The 20,103-nt window shown below is 44.1% G+C and overlaps 1 protein-coding gene across 4 annotated transcripts in view; it reads right to left on the reverse strand.

Annotated features, from left to right (window-relative positions):
* The window catches only part of HERC2 (HECT and RLD domain containing E3 ubiquitin protein ligase 2), a 205,901-nt gene that overhangs the window by 98,892 nt on the left and 86,906 nt on the right, over positions 1-20,103 (reverse strand). For 3 of the 4 annotated variants that reach the window (XR_010339213.1, XM_064367822.1, XM_064367823.1), the window contains exons 24-38: positions 19,931-20,101; positions 19,458-19,561; positions 18,313-18,463; positions 16,034-16,248; positions 15,626-15,758; positions 15,391-15,518; positions 15,104-15,299; positions 12,676-12,809; positions 11,962-12,135; positions 11,749-11,885; positions 11,305-11,456; positions 10,460-10,651; positions 4,453-4,640; positions 3,190-3,382; positions 1,239-1,421 (exon numbers count right to left, since the gene is read on the reverse strand). Coding sequence is in view for 3 of the 4 variants with exons in the window: in XM_064367822.1 (XP_064223892.1) it covers positions 1,239-1,421; positions 3,190-3,382; positions 4,453-4,640; positions 10,460-10,651; positions 11,305-11,456; positions 11,749-11,885; positions 11,962-12,135; positions 12,676-12,809; positions 15,104-15,299; positions 15,391-15,518; positions 15,626-15,758; positions 16,034-16,248; positions 18,313-18,463; positions 19,458-19,561; positions 19,931-20,101 (2,451 nt within the window). In the remaining variant the exon portion in view is untranslated. The remainder of the gene's footprint in view (positions 1-1,238; positions 1,422-3,189; positions 3,383-4,452; positions 4,641-10,459; positions 10,652-11,304; positions 11,457-11,748; positions 11,886-11,961; positions 12,136-12,675; positions 12,810-15,103; positions 15,300-15,390; positions 15,519-15,625; positions 15,759-16,033; positions 16,249-18,312; positions 18,464-19,457; positions 19,562-19,930; positions 20,102-20,103) is intronic. The other variant, XM_064367824.1, reaches the window with a different exon arrangement.

Here is a 20,103-nt window from a genome sequence, read left to right on the forward strand (position 1 = left end):
GCACACACAGTGGCTCAGATGCACTGATGCTCTCACCCCCACTTCACCTGCATGCAGTCACTGGCCCACTTGTGTGCCCTCATGGACATACACACCACTCGCTTGAAGGCACGCACACACCCACAAACCCACACAATTCAAACACACCACGCCTGCAACCAACTCTCAGCCGCTTGCCCATCAACCGCTACCACACTCACTAAATAAATGCAGACACTCCGGCACACCACTAACACATGCCATGTCCTCACACATACTCACACACACGGAAGCCTGCCCACGGACTCACCCACACCTACACGTGCTCACTCTCAGGCACATGCACACTCACCCCACTCCCTCAGTTCGTATTTCTCATACTCACACTCCACACACTCAAACACTTTATGGACTAAACTGTGCCTGTCCCCAACTTCACATACACTCGGAACCTCAGAATATGATCTTATTTAATGAGGCCTCTGGAGACGTCATTAAGGTAAGAATTTAGGTAGCATCATGTTGGATTAGAGTCGAACAAACTCAAGGAAAGAGTCCTTTCAGAGACAGAAAAGGACAGGCGGAACACAGGGGCAGGGGTCACGTGAAGACGCAGGCAGAGACTCCAGGCCAAGGAAGCCTGGAGCTCCCAGAAACTGGACGAGGTGAGGAAGGGCCCTCCCCAAGAACCTGTGGAGGGAGCCCTGTCCACACCTGGATTTGGGACTTCTGGTCTCCAGAACTCTGAGAGAACAAATTTGTTGTTTCAAGCCAGTGTTATGGGTGAAATCTAGAATTGCAAAATTCACATGTTGAAGCTCTAACCCCTACAGTACTTCAGAAGGTGACCCTGTTTGGAAATAGGGCCGCTGCAGGTGTAATGGGTTTGATGAGGTTGAACGATGCCCTTATGGAAAGGGGAGATTTGGAGGCGACTCACACACAAGGAGAACGCCAGGTGAAGGTGACGGCCGAGGTCGGGGGGACGCTTCTACAAGCAAAGGAATGCCAAAGAGACCAGCAAACACCAGAAGCCAGGGCAAAGCCCTGGAGCAGCTTCTCCCTCACAGCCCCCAGAAGGAACCACCCTTGTTCTCAGCCTTCCAGCCTGCAGAACCATGAGAACTTCTACTGTGTAAGCCCTCAAGTTTGTAGTACTTTGTTACAGCAGCCAAAGGAGACTAATCCACACACATCCACACACACCCACATGCACAACCAGACACCACTCCCTGGGCCCTCAGTCTCTCATTCCATACATGTCTTGTCCGTGGTTCCGCTTTCCACTAACATTCGCAGCAGGCCGCATAAAGTCTTGGTGGCTTCGCTCTGCATGAGCTCAGCATGAACTCCGGCAGAGAGACAAAGAGTCTGCAGTAAGTTAATAGTGCTGGTAAACATCACTGCAGTGGGGTGAATGTTCCTTTCCATTTGTTCGGCTTCTAAAGAAAATAATCAAAATAACAAATTATTCCCAAGTAAAACTGGAAGACAGTCTTTCACATAATTTAACAGCTTTAATATTACATTCTTGTTTTCTTGCAGACTTAAATTTTAGAGCAGTTTTAGGTTCACAGGAAAATTGAAAGTACAGAGATTTTTTTCATTCTTTTTTTCTTTCAGACAGGATCTCTCTGCCACCCAAGCTAGAGTGCAGTGGCATGATCATAGCTCACTGCAGCTTTGACCTCCCAGGGTCACGCAGTCCTCCCACCCTGGCCTCCCAAACTGTCAACTTTTCTTCTTTGGAAAGGGAAACAGATCTTTACAAGAAGAAAAGATGGAACTCAGGATGCACTAAACGTGCACCATCATCATTTCTGTTCACATTTTCCTCAAGAACCTTTTAAATAATAATTTTTAAAACAGCATTGGCATATAACTCAGAAGCACTAAATGATACCAAGGTGTCACTTCTTAAGGAAGACAGTTTATCTGACGTCAGAATCTGGTTTCTGATGAGCCAGCTACGGCCTGGGTGAGGACAAAGCACTGGCATCTCTGGAATGCGACAACCAGGTGCTCATGCTTCCAGCTTGGCTGGCTTCGGGATGAGGAGATGTGTGGCAAATGAGGCTGCCCTCTGTCATGGGGCCACCCCTGCCCAAGCTCTGATGCCCCTACGGGGCAAGGCCCCAGGCAGGGAGCCAGGCCTGCTTCCTGAAGGCAAGGGGGCCCGAGGGAGGGAGCAGCACCTGGTGTGAAACAGCACGCTGGAGGCTGGATGCTGGTGGCCAGCACCACATCCACCCTCAGGGACAGGGTTCCAGGTGCCACGTGCATTGCTCCTAACAGCCCTATGCAGCAGGCAACACCTCTGTTCACACCTGAGGGGCCCCGGCCCCCGAAATGACATGACCAAGGTGGTGGCATCAGGACCCGAGCTGTGTGCCCCAAGCCCAGACGGTGCGCTGCGGCATGGTTTCTTCCAGCTGCTCTCCAGTGAGTGCACCTTCTAAGGTCTTGTGCTCACTGTCACAGTCCTTTCTGAGCCTGATGACACTGCACCCACAGTGCGCACCGCAGTGCCAGGAGGCAGCCCCAGCCTCCCGGATGGTCTTACCAAGCCCAGCCATGTGAGGCATCACTCGTCTTTCAGGAACAGCTAAGAAATGTCATGAAGCCTCCCTCCCACAACCTTGGACCTCCTCAGATAGGATCGCGCTTTCCTAGCCCGCCCCTAAATTCTCACCTCTGCTTCCCTAGCAGCGATCAAGTGCTGACTAACTCAACATTACATGAAGAGTTCAGAGTCAAGGGCTGCAGAGGAAAGGTAAAGGCAGGGGGCAGGTGGGGTGTGCTTGGGCAGAGGTTCTCATTAGAGGAGGAGGCACATGGACCAAGACCACAGGGCAACGCCACCAAGCCTCAGCCCACTCCCTCAGACGCAGGCTCAGCGCCAACCACATGAGATCCACTGGTGGTGCCGCTGCTTGGCCCGGCCACCACATTTTCAAAGAGGGACAGGTGCACAAGTGAGAGGAAGACGCAGAAAGTCGGGTCCAGCCAGGCCGCTGGATCCCACAGCCACTCCATGCACCTGCATCGGAGGTGCCTGGGAGCTTACTTAAATTGCAGGCTCCAAGGACAGAGTGCCAGCTGCAGGTGTGTCCCGACATCCCCTTCTAACACCCAGATGACAGTAGCAGGGGCCAGCACCTGGACAGTCTGTGGGCTGCCTTGACCTAACCACCTTCCTGAGTCACTCACCAGAGTCGTCCTCCGTGTCCGAGTCCTCTGCTGAGGGCTGTGCCGCGGCCGGCAGCTCTGCCAGCTTGAGGTCGTATTTTCCTTCTTTCCCCATCCTGTAGGAGTTGGTGCTGCCCGTGTCCCACTGGACCCTTATCCACCCGTCCTCTCCCAGCTCACCAATCACTCGGCCTAGGCCTGGAGGAGGCCCATCCTGAGAAAGCCAGAGGAAAGATCAGTTGGGGGTGTGTGTCTGCCCGGGTCCTTCCCTGGTTCCCACCAGACCTGTCACACGGATATCACCATCTGCCGCCCTGTCTGTAAGGGGCTGTCCCCACACACACATTTCGCCTCTCCTAAAAATGCAGCACGTTTGCATCATTTCAAATTAAATAGCATGAAATAATGTGCTCATGCTCCTTTACCAAAGAAGTTGGGGAAATTTCATCTCAACTAGGGTCCTCTCTGAGTCAATGCAGAGACAGGGCTTTGCAGCAAGTCCTGACCCCTCAATCCCTCACGGGCCTCGCCAGAGCGGAAACCTGAAACCAGCACCAGCACCTCCACGCTCCCTCTTCTTCAGTTCCCCGCAAGCCCCAGAGTGGAAGCCCTGTCTCTCATTTCTGCAGGAGAAAGCTGTTTCTAGGATGGATGCTGCTGTCTCCAGACACTGCTATTTCTACGACAACGGTGACAAAGCCCAGGCTTTCCCGTGTGGCTGGGGAAGCTAGACAGCCCACGGGAAGGTGAGCCCTGCAGTGACTTAGCAAGGGCTGTGGTAAGTGACTTCTACCTGGGGGCGCCTGGCAGGGATTTAGAAGAGACCTGCTGTGAGGGAAAATGGAGACGTGGCCACAAGCCCATGAAGTCTAACCCAAACCACAGGGTTCGGGGCACTTCACAGCCCACGGGCATCAGCCCACAGAGACAGCATCTGGGCTTCCTGCCTCGGAGCTGTCACTACACTGACTTTCAGAATGAGATGTACTCTCTTGCTCACTCTCACTCTTACTCCAGCTACCCATCCAACTGAGCCTCATGCCAGTGAGTTTTCTGAAGAGCTGCCTGTCTTTCTAGACTTGATTCTGCTCAGATGCCCTACAGCAGGCATGATTACTCCCTACTTGTGTCAACTCTCTTCAGCTGCTCAGGAATCAAAACCTGTATCATCCATCAACCCAACACGTCCTGGGTTATTCGAATTTCCACCCATCAGTATCGTACGGAACAGTGCAGAAGACAACTCATGTGTGGCTAATGTGTTCACATCAAATCTCTGAGTACCTGATCGCCCCATTTCCAGTCCACACCTCTCATGACCCTTGTTCCAATCTTCATCATGGCAGCCAGTTCTGGCCCTGAAACAGGGAGCTGCACAGGAGCTGTTTCCTTCCTTGTTTCTTCCAAAACTGTGGCAGAAGCACCTTGAGCAGAAGCATTCATATCTTCCTCAACATTGTCACAACTGGGACCTGACAAAGCGTCACAAACAGCTGAGCCAACAGGTAGCTACAATGTCCCCTTCCTAACACACATGCAACATTTAAAAAGTACTAATGAAGATAATAATTTTAAAGAATCCATACTATATGTTTTATCAACTAATACAATACTGTGAACATTTTACTGTGATATAGGATAAAAAGAAGGTAAAGGGAAGGACAAAATACTTAAATATATTAAGAAGACAAAAAAGATATTAAAATGCTCAGAAAAGCTACTTTCTCTACTTCTAGGAAGGACTCCCCCTAAAAAAGCAACATAAATGAGTTAGAAAGATACTCATCATATTTCTTTATTAATAGAAAAATAAAAATAACTACCTGAATATCTAACAGTGGGAAATTATCAAACTTTAATCATGGTTCTGTGCAGAAGACAGCTAACAGCTGGCCTGAGATAAAACCTCAGACAGGACTGCAGCAGGCTCAGCCCTCAGCTGGAGTCTGGATTTCCGGAGGGCTCCCCCATTCCCTAAGTGGTAGGTGTGGTTCACTATGCCTGAACTGACTGTACAAACAATGTGGTCTGTGCTGAAACCTGCTTTCCTTGGTCTGGAACTTGGTACGCGCCAGGTAGGGAGTGCCCATGTGATCAGCCCCGATAGAAACCCTGGGCCTGGAGTTCCTACCCAGCTTCCCGGAAGACTGCCCTGGACACAGCTCAGTGCCGGGGGAGTGAAGCTTGTCCTGTGTGGCTCCTGTGGAAACTTGTACCTGCTTTCTTCTGGACTTTACCCATGTCCCTTTTCATGATTTTGCTCTGTGTAGCCCTGAGTACAGCTACATGCTGAGTCTTGTGAGTTCTCCTGGCCAAGCATCAAACTTGACAATTGGTGCCCTGGCTGGCTACAGGGTCAACCACAGCATGAAACAGAAGCTCAGCTCCTGGAACCTGAGAAAAGTAAAACTTGCTGATGGATTTGAAAATGGGAGATCTAACTCCAGGAGACAAGGCTAGATTTTTAACCCCTTTTCCCACTTGCTAAACTGAGAGTGGGTGGGGAGTGCAGTCCCGATAACTCCCTTGGCTGGAGTTTTCTCCCCCAGGTAGGAGGGAAAAGGATCCAAACAGTCCCAAACGTGGGCTTAGGTGGACCAAAAAAATGTAAAAAGTATGTGTTTCTCTCTCTTCAAAGAGAGTAAAAAAGGATATTCAATTCCCAGGGCTGGAGCAAAACTTTAGGTAAGCCAGTGGGGGAAACAGCCTTTCCTTTAGCCCAGCTGCTGCTCTGGACCCCCAGGAAGGGACAGGAGCTGCATTCCAGGTGGGCCTCCCAGGACCTCCTGGGCAGCTACACTGCTAACTCTGTAGACTGAATTTGTTGCTAGGGGCTTCAGTAAATTTGCAACCAAAAAATGGGGGGAATTTTTTATTTTAAAACGCTTTCCATTTTGTGGCTGTTGCATGCGGATGTGTACATTAAGTTAGCATAAAAGATTATATGCTTATAATTTATTAAATAAGAGAGATACCCTGATCAGGGTAAGTTGCAAATATAGCCAGATATTCATGAGACACAACTTCCTTGCTTTTTGCAGCCAGTGGGCCAGGTGGAATTTAAATTCATGAATACTATCAACAGAACGAGTCCCCATACTTAACGATTTTTACTCATTGGAGCCTCTGGGGAAAAAGGAGACAACATAAAAAGGCCACTTCTCAAAGGAGATGCTCTTTTGTAATTTTTAAAGGCAACTTTTGGTTGCTAATGAGGCCCAAAGAAATCAGATGTAACTCTTAGTGGATGATTCTCTTCAACTGTAATACATATATTAAAATATTATATTTAATATAACCCAACATATAAATATGTAAATTTAAAAATATATATCGAATATGTAGACAGACAGATTTTCTTCCCCACAAGACAGGATCTCATGCTGTGCTGTCACCCAGGCTGGAGTGCAGTGGTCCCATCTCCGCTTACTGCAACCTCTGCCTCCTTGGTTCAAACAATCTTCCCACCTCAGTCTCCCAGGTAGCTGGGACCACAGGTACACACCACTATGCCCAGATAATTTTCGTATTTTTTGTAGAGACAGGGTTTTACCACGTTGCCCAAGTTGGTCTCGAACTCCTGAGCTCAAGCGACCCACCTGCCTCTGCCTCTCAAAGTGCTAGGATTACAGGCTGGCCTGATACATATTTTTGAATGGATGAATGTGGACTCTAGGATTACGGCCTGGCCTGACACATAGTTTTGAATGGATGAATGTGGACTCTAGGATTACAGCCTGGCCTGACACATAGTTTTGAATGGATGAATGTGGACTCTAGGATTACAGCCTGGCCTGACACATAGTTTTGAATGGATTATATGGTCTCTAAGACTGATGAGGTTTAAAGACCTTGGGAAAACCTTGCTTTTTCACTTTGCCTTTGACAACAGGCCCTCTGCGGCATCTCAGATTTTAGCCGAGGAAAACCACCATAAGCCAATCAGATCTAACAGACACATACAGAGCATTTCACCCAAAAAGGGCAGAACACGCTTTCTTCTCAAGCATACCAGAGAACACTCTCTCATACTGACTAGATCGTATGTTAGGCCACAAAATCAGTCCTACATTTAAACAGACTAAAATCATACAAATTACCTTCCCCAACCAAAATGGAATGAGAAATTAGTAACAAAAGGAAAAGTGGAAAATTCACAAGTATATGAAAATTAAACAACACACAGTAAACAATCAACAAGGGAAAGCTAAGGACCAGAGGGCTTCGCTGGTCAACTCTACACGGTAAACAATCAGTGGGTCAAAGAAGAAATCACAAGGAAAATTAGAAAATAGTATGAGATGAATGAAAACACAACACACTAAAACTTCTGTGTTGCGCCAAAAGCAAGGGGAAGAGGGGTAATTGTTCTATGAACGTATGCATTTACAAAAGACAATCTCAAATCAACAACTTAACTCTACCCCTGGAAGAACTAGAAAATAAGAACACAATAAAAACCAAAGTTAAGCCAGGTGTGGTGGCTCACACCTGTAATCCCAGCACTTTGGGAGGCTGAGGCAGGCAGGTAACTTGAGCCCAGGAGGTTGAGGCTGCAGTAAGCCATGACTGTGCCACTGTGCTTCAGCCTGAGGGACAAAGTAAGACCCAGTCTCAAAACAAAAACAAAAAACAAAAAAATACAAAGCAGAAAGAAGGAAACAATAAAGATCAGAGCAGTCACAAATGAAATAAGGAATAGAAAAATAGTAAGAAAACCAAAAGTTCGGTTTTTGGCAAGATCAAAAAAAGTGACAAACTTTTAGGTAAATTAAGAAAAAAGAGAGAGGACGAAAGTAACTAAATTGGAAATGTAAGCGAGGACAGCACTACCAACGTGGAATAAAAAGATGACAAAGGAATACTGTGAACAGCTGTATCCCAACAAATAGGACAGCCTAGACAAAATGGACAAACTCCTAGAAACATAAATCACCTCAACTGATTTGAGAAGAAACAGAAAATCTGAATAGACCCACAACAAGTAAAGAGATTGAATCCATAACTAAAAATCTTTCAACAAAGGGAAGCTAAGGACCAGATGGCTTCACTGGTCAACTCTACCAAACACTTAAAGCAGAACTGACACCAATCCTCCAACTCCTCTAGAAACAGAATATATGGGAACACTCCCTAGTTCATTCTATGAGGCATTATTACCCTGATAACTGTAAAACAATAAAACATTGCTGAAAGACATTAAAGAGGATTGAAATAAATGGAAAGACATCCCACATTCAGAGAACGGACGATCACATTGTTAAGATGGCACTATTCCCCAAAACGATCTATAGATTCAATACCATCCCTACCAAAAATCCCAACGGTCTTTTTTGCAGACATGCAAAAGCCAGCCTTCAAGTTCATGTAAAACTGGAAGGGACCCACAGTAGCCAAAATAATTTTGAGAAAGAAAAACAAAGTCGGAAGACTCACACTTCTCAATTTTAAAACAGTACAAAACTACAATGTTCGAAACAGTGTGGTACTCACATAATTACAGACATATACAATATGAGAATGTAATTGAGAGTCCAGAAATAAACCTGAGTCTCTCCAGCCAACTGACTGTTGCCAAGGGTACTAAGACCTTCAGGGAAAGAACAGTCTTCAACAAATGGTATTGAAACAATCAGATAATCAAAAGAAAAAGGCTGCACTCTTACCTCACATTGTGTTAAAAAAATTACCTAAACATAGACCAAAGATCTAGATATGAGAGCTAAAACTAATAAACTTACAGAAGAAAACATAAGGATAATCTTCATCAACCTTGTATTTGGAAACCTTTTTGGATATGATATCAAAAACACAGACAACAAAAGAAAAACAGACAAATCAAACTTCTTCAAAATAGAAAACTTCTCTGTATCAAAGGAAATACAATCCGGAGAACAGAAGAAAATATCCTCTAATTATACAAAGTAGCCTCTGATAAAGGTCTACAGATCTGTGAAGGTCTAGTATACACGAAATTTTTAAAGAGTTTGAGGACTGGTGTTAATTCTTTTTTAAATGTTCGGTATACTTACATAGTGCATCTATTGGTGTCAACAACAAAAAAGACGACAATCCTACTTAAAAAGGAGAAAGGGGCTGGGCGCAGTGGCTCACGCCTGTTATCCCAGTACTTTGGGAGGCCGAGGCAGGCAGACCACCTAATGTCAGGAGTTCAAGACTAGCCTGGCCAACATGGCAAAACCCCATCTCTATTAAAATACAAAAATTAGCTGGGTGTGGTGGTATGTGACTATAATCCCAGCTACTCGGGAAGCCGAGGCACGAGAATCACTTGAACCCAGGAGGCAGAGGTTGCAATGAGCCGAGACCATGCCACTGCACTCCAGCCTGAGCAACAGAGTAAGATTCCATCTGTAACATTAAAACAATAAATAAATAAAATAAAAGGAGAATGGGACTTGAATAGACACTTCTCCAAAGAAGATATACAAATGGCCAACAAGCACACACATGTAAAGAAGCTCAATGTCATTCATCATTAGTGAAATGCAAATCAAAATCACAATGAGATACCACTTCACACCCACTAGGGTGGCCTTAATTAAAAACAAACACACACACACACACACACACAATGGTGTTGGCAGGGAAGTAGAGAAACTGAAACTCTGGAACCCTGTCTACTAATGGTGGGAATGCAAAGTGATACAGTGCTGTGGAAGAGTTTGGTAGTTTCTTAGTAAGTTACACATAGTTGTACCATATGACCCTGTAATTCCAGTCCTAGGTATATAATCAAAAGAACTAGAAACAAGTGTTCAAACAAATATTTCTATATAAATGTACCTAGCAGCACTATTCACAAAAGTCAAAAGGCAAAACCCAAATGTTCATCAACAAATAAATGAATAAACAAAATGTTATATATTCATACAATGAAATCTTCTTCAGCCATAAAAATAAAGTACCAATATATACCAAATGAAATAACCCAGACAAAAAGGCCACAAATGGTATGATTCCATTTATATGAAATATTCAGGATATGCAAAACCATAGACAGAGAAAACAGATTTGTGACTGCCAGGGGATAGAGGGCAGGGGAATCAGGACAAATGGGGTACATTTATAGTGATGAAAAAATCCTAGAACCAGACAGTGGTGATGACTCTAGAAAATTGTGAATGTATTTAATACCACTGAATTGTAAAGTTAAAATGACACACTTCCTGCTATTTCTTACCACAATTTATAAAAAGCTTTAAAAATAAAAAAATCAAAGCAAAATTTTGATGTTGTCCCAAAGGCTCTCAAGCCGGTGCAGACCTACCAATCAGGCGCAGTGTGGTCTGCATGAGGGCCAGCGTGCCGGAATTGAGCAGGAGGTCGAGGTTGTTGGCGCCGTGCTGCAGGGTGAGCATACTCAGCATCACCAGGAGGAAGCGGGCTTGCGGGATGGTCCCCAGGCTTGGTCCTGACGGGTTCTCATTGGTAATGGTTTGCAGGGGAACCGGCTGGATACCTAATAAACATTGGCATGCACTTACATTTCTTATGCATGGATACAAGAATATACATAATGCAGAAAGCACTGGCGATGACGTTAAACATCTGACTGTTTTACGGTGGGTTTCCACAGAGTGGGCAGCTCTGTCGTGCTGCACGGTGGGTCTACCCCCTGCACTCCACGTACAGGTTGCTCCATCTGTCTGCAGGACTTGCATGCTGCTCTCTGAGCATCCCGGGGGCCCTATTCCATTCCTTCTATTTCAAATATAAAAGTTATGTCTCACATTTCCTCCACAAAACCAATCCAATCACTCTCTGTAGATGCTCAAACTATCCAGGAAATAAAGGTTAATATAAGACACAGACACTTTAGGGTAAGACATGTGCTACACATAAAATGTGAAAATGTAGAAATGTTTTACTAGAGTACTTCAACACTGTGTCTCCTGCTAAATTTTAAAGTTTTGTTCAAAATCTGAGAAAGCTGAAAGCAGCACAGATTATACAAAGTTATTAAATTCTTCTCAAAAGCAAAAATTAGCATTTGCAAGTTTCCGCAGAATATAATACAAGCCAAACCATAAAATAACATTGATGCAATTGTTGACATTATTGCAACATCAATTTTAATACAGGCTTTTAACCCTCAGGTTTTTTTAAACTCACCAAGCTCTTTAAATTTGGCATTGGCATCCATCAAAACATTCCGAATGTTCTGAACAGCCCACGCATACAGCTTGCCAAAGGTGACTTCCAGCAGCATCCGATTAAAAGGTGGGATCAAATCAACATCCTTTAAACAATCAGTGAGAGGTTCCCTTTCAAATAAAGATAAAGAGGTTTACTCAGGACACTGCTAGACTTTTAACTACTACAGAACAACATTTTGTTCCCACAGCTTCCTTAATTAAGAAAAAAAGTGGCGCACGCCTGTAGTCCCAGCTACTCAGGAGGCTGAGGCAGGTGAATTGCTTGAACGCGGGAGGCGGAGGTTGCAGTGAGCCGAGACTGCGCCATTGCAACTCCAGCCTGGCGCCTGCTGACAGAGCAAGACTCTGTCTCAAAAAAAAAAAAAAAAAGAAAAAGAAAAAAAATATTACAGAGTTTTACCCTATATCAATTCCCTCAGGAATAAGCCTTTGCCATCCACAAAACATCGCGTACTGCACAGACGGAAGTAAGAAATTCTTGCTTGCCAATTTTAAAATTGTATCTATCCCTTCCAGGCGAACCTCTGCTCTCTCCAACTGCAAAATATCAATGCATACAGTTAAGTGTTACGTTATTACCCAGTGCAGAGAAGCATTTCTCATCAAATTTTACCTGTTTTAGTAGACACTTTCTCATTTTTTCCACATCCACTGGCTCTTCTTTAAGAGCAAATTCAGCAATTGTACTGAGGAGTGCAGACTGCGGATAAAGACCCTGAACATTCTGCTTCAACCACTTGTATCTGCGAACGCCTGTAACTGTACTCAGTAGCGGCTGCCATTTGTCCTACAAAAGAAAGCAATTTTCATCATTAGTCTACCCTACTTTACATTAAACAGGGCTCTAAAGGTAATTCAAGTAAAATATAAATAAACAATGCTCATAGGTTTAAATTGGCTAAAATATGTTAAATTTAATAACTAACACATGGTTTAAAAACGATGCTCTAAGTATTCTTATAAGTGAATTTAGAATCTCTATACTGATATATGTTAGGACGGGCTAGCTTGACATACAAAGTTATGGTTCATATTAATAGCCACAGGGCCCAGCACTGTTTCTGGAACAAAGAATACATTTGAGGAATTAATGGTGAATAAATAATGACACAATGTAGTACCAAAAATAAAATGAAACCCTTCTCCAGCTACTGCTCTGACCAGGGCATCAAACATCAAGTTCATGAAGCATCTCTGGGGCCTTTTTTCTAACAACCGCCCACCCTCCCTCCAGATGCTCAGGTACAGAGGTACGAGACGTGTGGATTCCTTTGCTACACGCTATGATTCTATTCAGCTAATCTCAGAATCACAGAAAATACTGCACCTTGGGTGATTTAATTGCAATGGGTCTCTTGTCCACATTTATTGGACTATGAGGCAAAATGCAAGCTTCTTCTAAATCACTCTCTTCATTTCCAATTTTTTCTTCATCATCTGTAGATTCTGGCTTCTTAGGAACTGTGTTTTAAAACATGATTCACTATAAAAATCATACACTTAAATATAATTTTAAATTAAGACTTAGACTTGAAGGACAAATATTTCATTCAAATAAACATGTGAACATTATAAACTACAATGCTGAAATGACAAAAGTGAAATGATTGCCGTGTCAGAACAGAAGACAAAGTGAGAGTGCAACAAGGGAGATGCCCTGAAGGGGGAGCCTGGCAGCCAGGTAGCTCTTCCTCAGGTGCCGGGGAGGGAACATCAGAGTCTTTTCAGGCCAGGCAGTCTGCTGCAAATACTCAACTCTCCTGTTGCAGCACAAAAAGTAACCACAGATAAATCAATAGGTGTGGCTGTGCTCCAATAAAACCTCATTTATGCTACTACAATTTTAACTTCACGTGATTTTTGTGTGTCAAAAATAATATACTTCTTTAAATTTAAAAAAAACAAGTTCAAACTGGTATTTAAAAAAAAAAAAAAGGTCTTAGTCCATGGGCAACACAAAGCAATCAAGAGGTGGAATTTGGCCCACGGTTCCTGGCGGTTCTCTATCAGTGTGTAACTGAATCAACTGAATTCACTGTGATATGTGGAATTTCCTCCCTGTATTTTATCTCTTTTAAAATTCTTAGTCTAAATCTCCTCAGCATATAACATACAAAATAAGCAACATAATAATACACCTGGGTAGTAAAGAGCTAACACAGCAGGCCGGGGTTGCTCAAACCCTGCCAATTCCTGAGGAAGGTCTGTCCCTTCAGGACTGGTCCTTCTAGGAACTGAGCTCTGGGCCCTTGTAACATCCCGCTGGATAAGTTTTTTGGCACGCTTGACACCCAGGACCTGTGGCACTTGGCCAGGCAGTGTATGCTAATGATGTGATTTGCGGGTGGGAGGAGGACCAGACCACTTGTTTTTGCTCTGGGGCACTGGAATCTGAGTAATTGATTGAGGTCAGTCACACAGGCACTGCCTATGTGACTGGCCCCCAACAAAACCTCTAGACTCAAGGCTCAGGTGTGCTGGCGGGTTAACAGGATGTGATGCACTGTTGCTGGGAGAGCTAAGCACGTCCACGTGACGCCACTGCGGAGAGACACCAAAAGCTTGTGCCTAGTTTCCCCTGGACTTCCCTCCAGACATCCTCCCTTGGCTAATTTTAATCTGTATCCTTTTTGCAGTAAAAACCCACAACTGTGAGTCTAACAGCTCTTCTGAGTCCTGTAGAGTCCTTTTAGTGAATCATCAAGTCTGAGAAAGGATCCCTGACACAGCAACAGGAATATTAATCATTTAATATTTATAAGTTACTTAATTTCCAAAAAAAGAAAACTAACTTGCAACAATACACAATACACAATAAATCTATAAACCCACAAGAAACTCTAAAAGTGACAGTGTGGGCTCAGAACCCACGGGCATGAGATGGCAAATGGCGGAGTCTCTCTCCCTCACACTGAGACAGGCCTGTCTCTTGGGCCCGGGCTGAGTTCCTGCACGCCTGGGTTAAAGGAATCACAACAGTGTGACGGCTGTGACTTCCTAATCCAGAGCACCCATCTGATTCAGCACAGCTGTGACGGTGTAGGGTTTGTCCAGGAATAGTCAAGTGAGGATGGCTTCTAAAACACTTCGGTCTTTTGTGAACTTATTGTTCAAAATGCCCATCAGAAAATCAGTAATTAATACTGTTCAATAAGCAGGTTTGTGAGTAAATCAGTATAACTCATAAGAATATAATCAGAAATTTCTGTAGTTTATTTATAATTACAAGTGACTAAATTCTAAACTGTTTTATAATTTCTAAGCATTTTTACTCAAATTTGGATTATTTAATGCAAAGACTTTTCTGTACCCTCACACAGCTGCTTCCATGAAAATGTCAGTCACTCTTTTAGCTCCCCTGTGTAGTAATTCTCCATGTATCAGAATACTCAATATTTCCAAACAAAAAAACATCTCTTTACAAGAATGGCAATAGTTTATATGTTCCCATATATCTCATTACCAGAACAACTAATAAAATAACTTCCTTGTCCCCACCAATTTAGTAAAGATTATTTACCTTTTCCAACATCAATTTACTAGTAACCAAATCATACCACACTCAATTCCTAAAGTGCCTCGTTGTCTGATCTCTTGGAAAAATAAGTGAGATTTCTGTATTTAATCATAACTATACATAAAAATGATGGCAGTAGGTGGGAATGTGGCATGGAATCAACCGCAGAGAAACTTCACTCGGAAATCACAGATACAACGAGGTTTTAACAGTATCTTCTGTCCTTTTATATTCTTACCTCTCTTTCTCCTTCGTTCTCGAATTATCTTCTGAGCTATCCTCCTCCAACGGGGCAAAGAACTTAACAATTTAAACTTAGACATTATAGAGAGGTCATTACAAACAGCAGGTCTCAATTCATTAAAGAGGAATCTCAGACGTTCGATGACAGGAGCGCAGACCTCCTTGTAAGAACGGCCCTGTTCTTGATGAGTCTGCAAAGTTAACCAGGAAAAGACAACTTAACAACAAAGATTTCAGCAACTGTCCGCGAAGCACAGAAGGAAAAGAATGAAAATCTATCACCTTAATAAGTGAACATTTTGCTTGGTAGACAACTCTGCAAACATCCACCACTGACTTAGGCAACGTTCTGTGCTTTACTTGCTCAATACCAAGTGCACCTGCGTGAACTAAAGATAATGCCACATGACCTGTAAAAAGACACGTAAGACAAGGGCAGGGAAGGAATGAATGTGTACCACAGCCTGGCTGAGGAATCTGCAGTATAGCTGAAGTACACAGACAATGAGTTCCATACCTAAATCTTCATGTTTTAAGAGGCAACATAACAGCAAGCGACCGACCTCTTCCACAGGATGCTCGGGGGGAAACGTGATCGGTGTGGTCAAGTGGCACTGCCTACAGTACCTTTCTATTTGACACAAAAAGTCCTGAAACAGAAAAAGCTGGAGGTAACTTCAGGGCCACCCAGTGAGTCTTCACAAATCCTAAACATGCCACAGCTTCTGATGCACTTGCAATCGGTAATGCTTCTGAAGCCTCACTAACATGTTAACAGAATCAGGTTCTCACCTCAAAACTCTCCAAATAATACATGAAACAAAGTCTGTGCTCTATGTTAGGCAAAGCACACATAGGTATTCCTATGTCCAAGTCCTCAGATAAACATAACACTGAGGTGGCAGTGCGGGGAGGCCTCGCTCACCTTCACATTGTGATCCTGAATGTTATTGTCTGCGACGGCTTGCAGAAATGCCTGGGAATGGTCGCCCAGGGCCCGTCTGTGGGAGCAGAGTCGAGACTTGCTGGCAGGGGCGCCCCCTGGAGAGCTGCAGTGGTCCTCGTCTTTCTCCTCGTTGTAGCTGTAGTGGATCTGGCTGGTCTGCAGGCCTCCAGAGAAGATGGACGACTGAAGCCATTCTAGAAAATGCACACACAAACATCAAAGAGAAACTCCAGTGCACAGCTCAAAATAAATACTAAAAACAAGAAAGATGCTCAACTGCACACTCAATTTAGAAGGTGGAATTCAGCAACACTCATATGAAAGGGCTCCACCAACAACTGAGATAAGATGAGGAATAAGACCATGAATCCGACCATGATGCTGAGTATCCAGGCAGGGAATAGCGCATCTGAAGGGTTTCTACAAATAATTACATCCTCAAGGTAGGCTACATATTCCTAGAGCATTTATAAAGGAACAAGAAGAAGAAAATATTTAACAAACACGCAATCTTTAATGAAAGATAGATCCTTAAGGAGACCTGTGTGTGGTGCAAGGCACCAGTTCAGCCAGCTGCGAATGTTAATTACAACTGCTTATGGTAACTGGAGGGAGCTGCACACACACACACAATTAGAATGTGCACCACTACAGATCTCTATTAATGATCTGTGTTACCAAATATTGATCCAAATCCAAGCAATCAAAGCAGGGATGCACTTAGTGTTCTTTTACTGGACGTGTAGATTTTAGAGCACTCAGAAGCATTCCCCAAACCACCACATTTGTTCTTCTGAAACACAAATCCAATGCCGACTCTCCCCGGCCCTCTCTCTTTAGGCACAGGACAGCCCCTCCTCACTGCCCTAAGATAAGCCTCTGATCCTCCTGTGGATCAGACCCACCTGCCAGGGCCCATGGCACCCTCTGCCCTGGAGCTCACCAGTCCTGCCCTTCTTGCCAATTTAAGCAAAGCCCATCTGTGGCAAGCAACGAGCCTCAAGGAGGAGTGAGGGAAGCACCTGACTCAGAGGGCCCCACAGCCCAGCATCCAGCACTGCACAAAGGTCCGCCCAATGCAGGGCCGTGTAGGTGCCAAGATCTTCCTTCCCCGACCAGCCTTCTGCCACATCCACTCTCACGAGCAGCAGGAAAGCCCTGCCCCTCTCAGCAGCGCCTTTCACACCCGTGCATTTTCTGCCCAGAATGCCCCCTCACCCGACTTCAGGACTGCTGCCAATGTGAAGCCTTTCTTCCTCCAGAACCACGTATGAAAGTCCCTATTTCACCATTCCCCACCCCGTAACGTGACCTCCTTAGAACACTGGCTCATCAAGAAGCAGCTGAAGGCAGAGGTGTGTCCTATCCGTCCCTGCATCCTGAACACCTAGCATGGGAACCGCACCAAGCAACTGCTCAAGAGCAGCAGCTCACAGGCACGGATAGACAGACAGCTGGGAAATGCGCAACTACATGAAGAAAAATGTAAACCCATCTTAGGACACAGGAAGAAACTTATTATTTTAGGTAGTTACAAAGGCTGCCATCCCGAAATATAGCTAACTGGTAAAAACAAAGACCTCAAATAGGATGCTGTTCCCTGGTTGGTAGGATGGCTGATCCACATTCTGTGCAATTTGTGGGCGTGCAGGGAGACAAAAGCCATGCTGGGCCCATCAGGCAGAGGCTGTAACATGCTGGGCCCATCAGGCAGAGGCTGTAACATGTGAGGCCACCACAGGCTAGATATTCCTGCACACTTTTTAGCTTCCTCTGTAGCAACAAACCGTGAGGGCAAATGTCAGCCACTCCCAGCTAACTCTAACTGAGTTGAGTCTCACTAACCTTATTTCTGATCATCATCAACGGTGTTGAATCCTACTCTCCTACTTTTTTTTTTTAAGAGAGAGTCTTGCTCTGCCACCCAGGTTGGAGTGCAGTAGTGTGATCATGGCTCACTGCAGCCTCAACCTCCCAGGCTCAAGTGATCCTCCTACCTCAGCCTCCTAAGTATCTCGGACTATAGGTATGTGCCACCATGCCTGGCTAATTTTTGTATTTTTTGTAGAGATAGGGTTTTGCCATGTTGCCCAGGTTGGTCTCAATCTCTTGACCTCAAGTAATGCACCTGCCTCAGCCTCCCGAAGTGCTGGAATTACAGGCATGAGCCACTGTGTCTGACCCTCTCCCACTCCTAATGGCACTTACAGTTCAAAAACAATAATCTGCTAATCAGCAAAAAGAAAGGATTTTCTTACTGGCACATTCGATCTCGACAGGAGACAGCGGCGTGCTCATTGCTAAATAGGAAGCGTGTAATCCGAGAAGCAGGCCCAGATTCCTCTCTGTGTCTATCAGAGGTGAAGAGAGACTGCCCAGATCTGGTATGGTGACAACTTCTTGGTCAGGCTGGAAAAATAAGTTTCATCATCACTCTGAGGAAACAGAATCAATTAAAAACTTAAAACCAAAAGGACACCTCTGTCCTGCAGCTGTACCACCATGTGAGCCCAGGGTGCTCTGGGAGTTCTACCCTCCATTCCGTAACAAGTTGATGCTGCTGTGCCCAAGTAACATCAGATACCACATAAACCCAACACCCTATGAAGCAGGCAGCAACTGCACAGTCCTGCCCTAGAAAAACTAAAGCACAAATACATTTGCCTAGAATATTCCTTAGGAATCAGTTTCCATGCTTGAGAAAATATAATGAATTGTTATATGCATAAGGAACCCACTGGGCAACAAAACTGTGACATGGCAGGTACTCGATGACAAGTATTAGTGGACCGTAACCGCACATGTGAAGGAAATGAAACTTATTCTAACAAAAATGAAACTCATAAAAAAAAGCAAGAGTTCAACTTTTCCACTCACAGAAGGTATTTACAGCAAAGTTAATTTTCCCCTTCATAAAATGCTTTAAGCCCTGCCCTTATGGCATTTAATACATTTTATTACTTGTGGATACCTGGAAAGCTAATCCCAATATATAAATTCCGTGTGTTCGTGAATACGTAGGAAGGATATATTTCTATTCTAAAGGATTACACTTCTGCATATTTCTTCCCAAAAAATATATACCTCAAGATAATAAGCCATTCCAAATTTCTACATAAGTCAAGACAAAAGTTTAACGTCTTTTCTCATGGAACATTGTCTATATTTCTCACAAATTGTCATTTAAAAAAACAGTCTTTCAAGACCAGCACATCAAAAATCTTAACATGAATAAATGTAAATTCATTTATGAAAAAAACTTCTAAAGGATCCTTCTATTTATCCCTAATGCCCCCCTCAAAAGACTCCGCTGTCAGTACTTCTGGATCCAAATATTCCTATCACAAACACACACAGGGCATCCCCTGACATCCTGTGTGACATTCAAGGCATACAGCCTCACCTCCAAATACTGGCCGACACAAAACGCATGCATGGATTCCCGGGTGTCTTCAAACTGCAAAGCAGCTTCCAAAGCTACCACTGGGTCTTCCCCTGCAAACTGAGCTGAAACAAAAAGGAAAAAAGTAACATGAGTTCAATTCAATTTACCTAAAGAGCTTTAGTAGAAACAGTAAGTAGGAAATAAGTTAGGCGCTTAACTCAAAGGTGAGGGTTACCAGAATATAATGACCTCCCACTGTCTCCCAGAGTTGCCTGGGTTAACTCGGAATTTGAAATGAGTTCCCAGCATTAAAACAAAAAATGCATAATGATAGGAAATTCTTCAAATGTGCTGAATTTGTTTATAAGATAAACACCAAAGTTACAGATACATTAAAATATGTGGGGCCTAGCACAAAATTAAGCCAAATACTCTGCTTAAAATGACACATGCTGTAACTTCTAATCATTAAATAAGAAGGGTAACCTTACCAAGAATACTGTTTCCTGTTAACGACTGAGTCTGGAAGTCCTTTATATCATACACTTTCCCATCAATCACAGTCCAGAAGCCTCCATCTTTATTATGGTTCTCCAAATCAGCTTTGCGTATAAGTGTTACTTCCTCATTATTTCTACAGTTCTGACCTGTAAAAAATGACTCT

Source organism: Aotus nancymaae, unplaced genomic scaffold (assembly GCF_030222135.1).
Source record: "Aotus nancymaae isolate 86718 unplaced genomic scaffold, 86718_ANA_hifiasm-v0.15.2.pri h1tg000075l, whole genome shotgun sequence".
Classification (NCBI taxonomy): Eukaryota; Metazoa; Chordata; class Mammalia; order Primates; family Aotidae; genus Aotus; species Aotus nancymaae.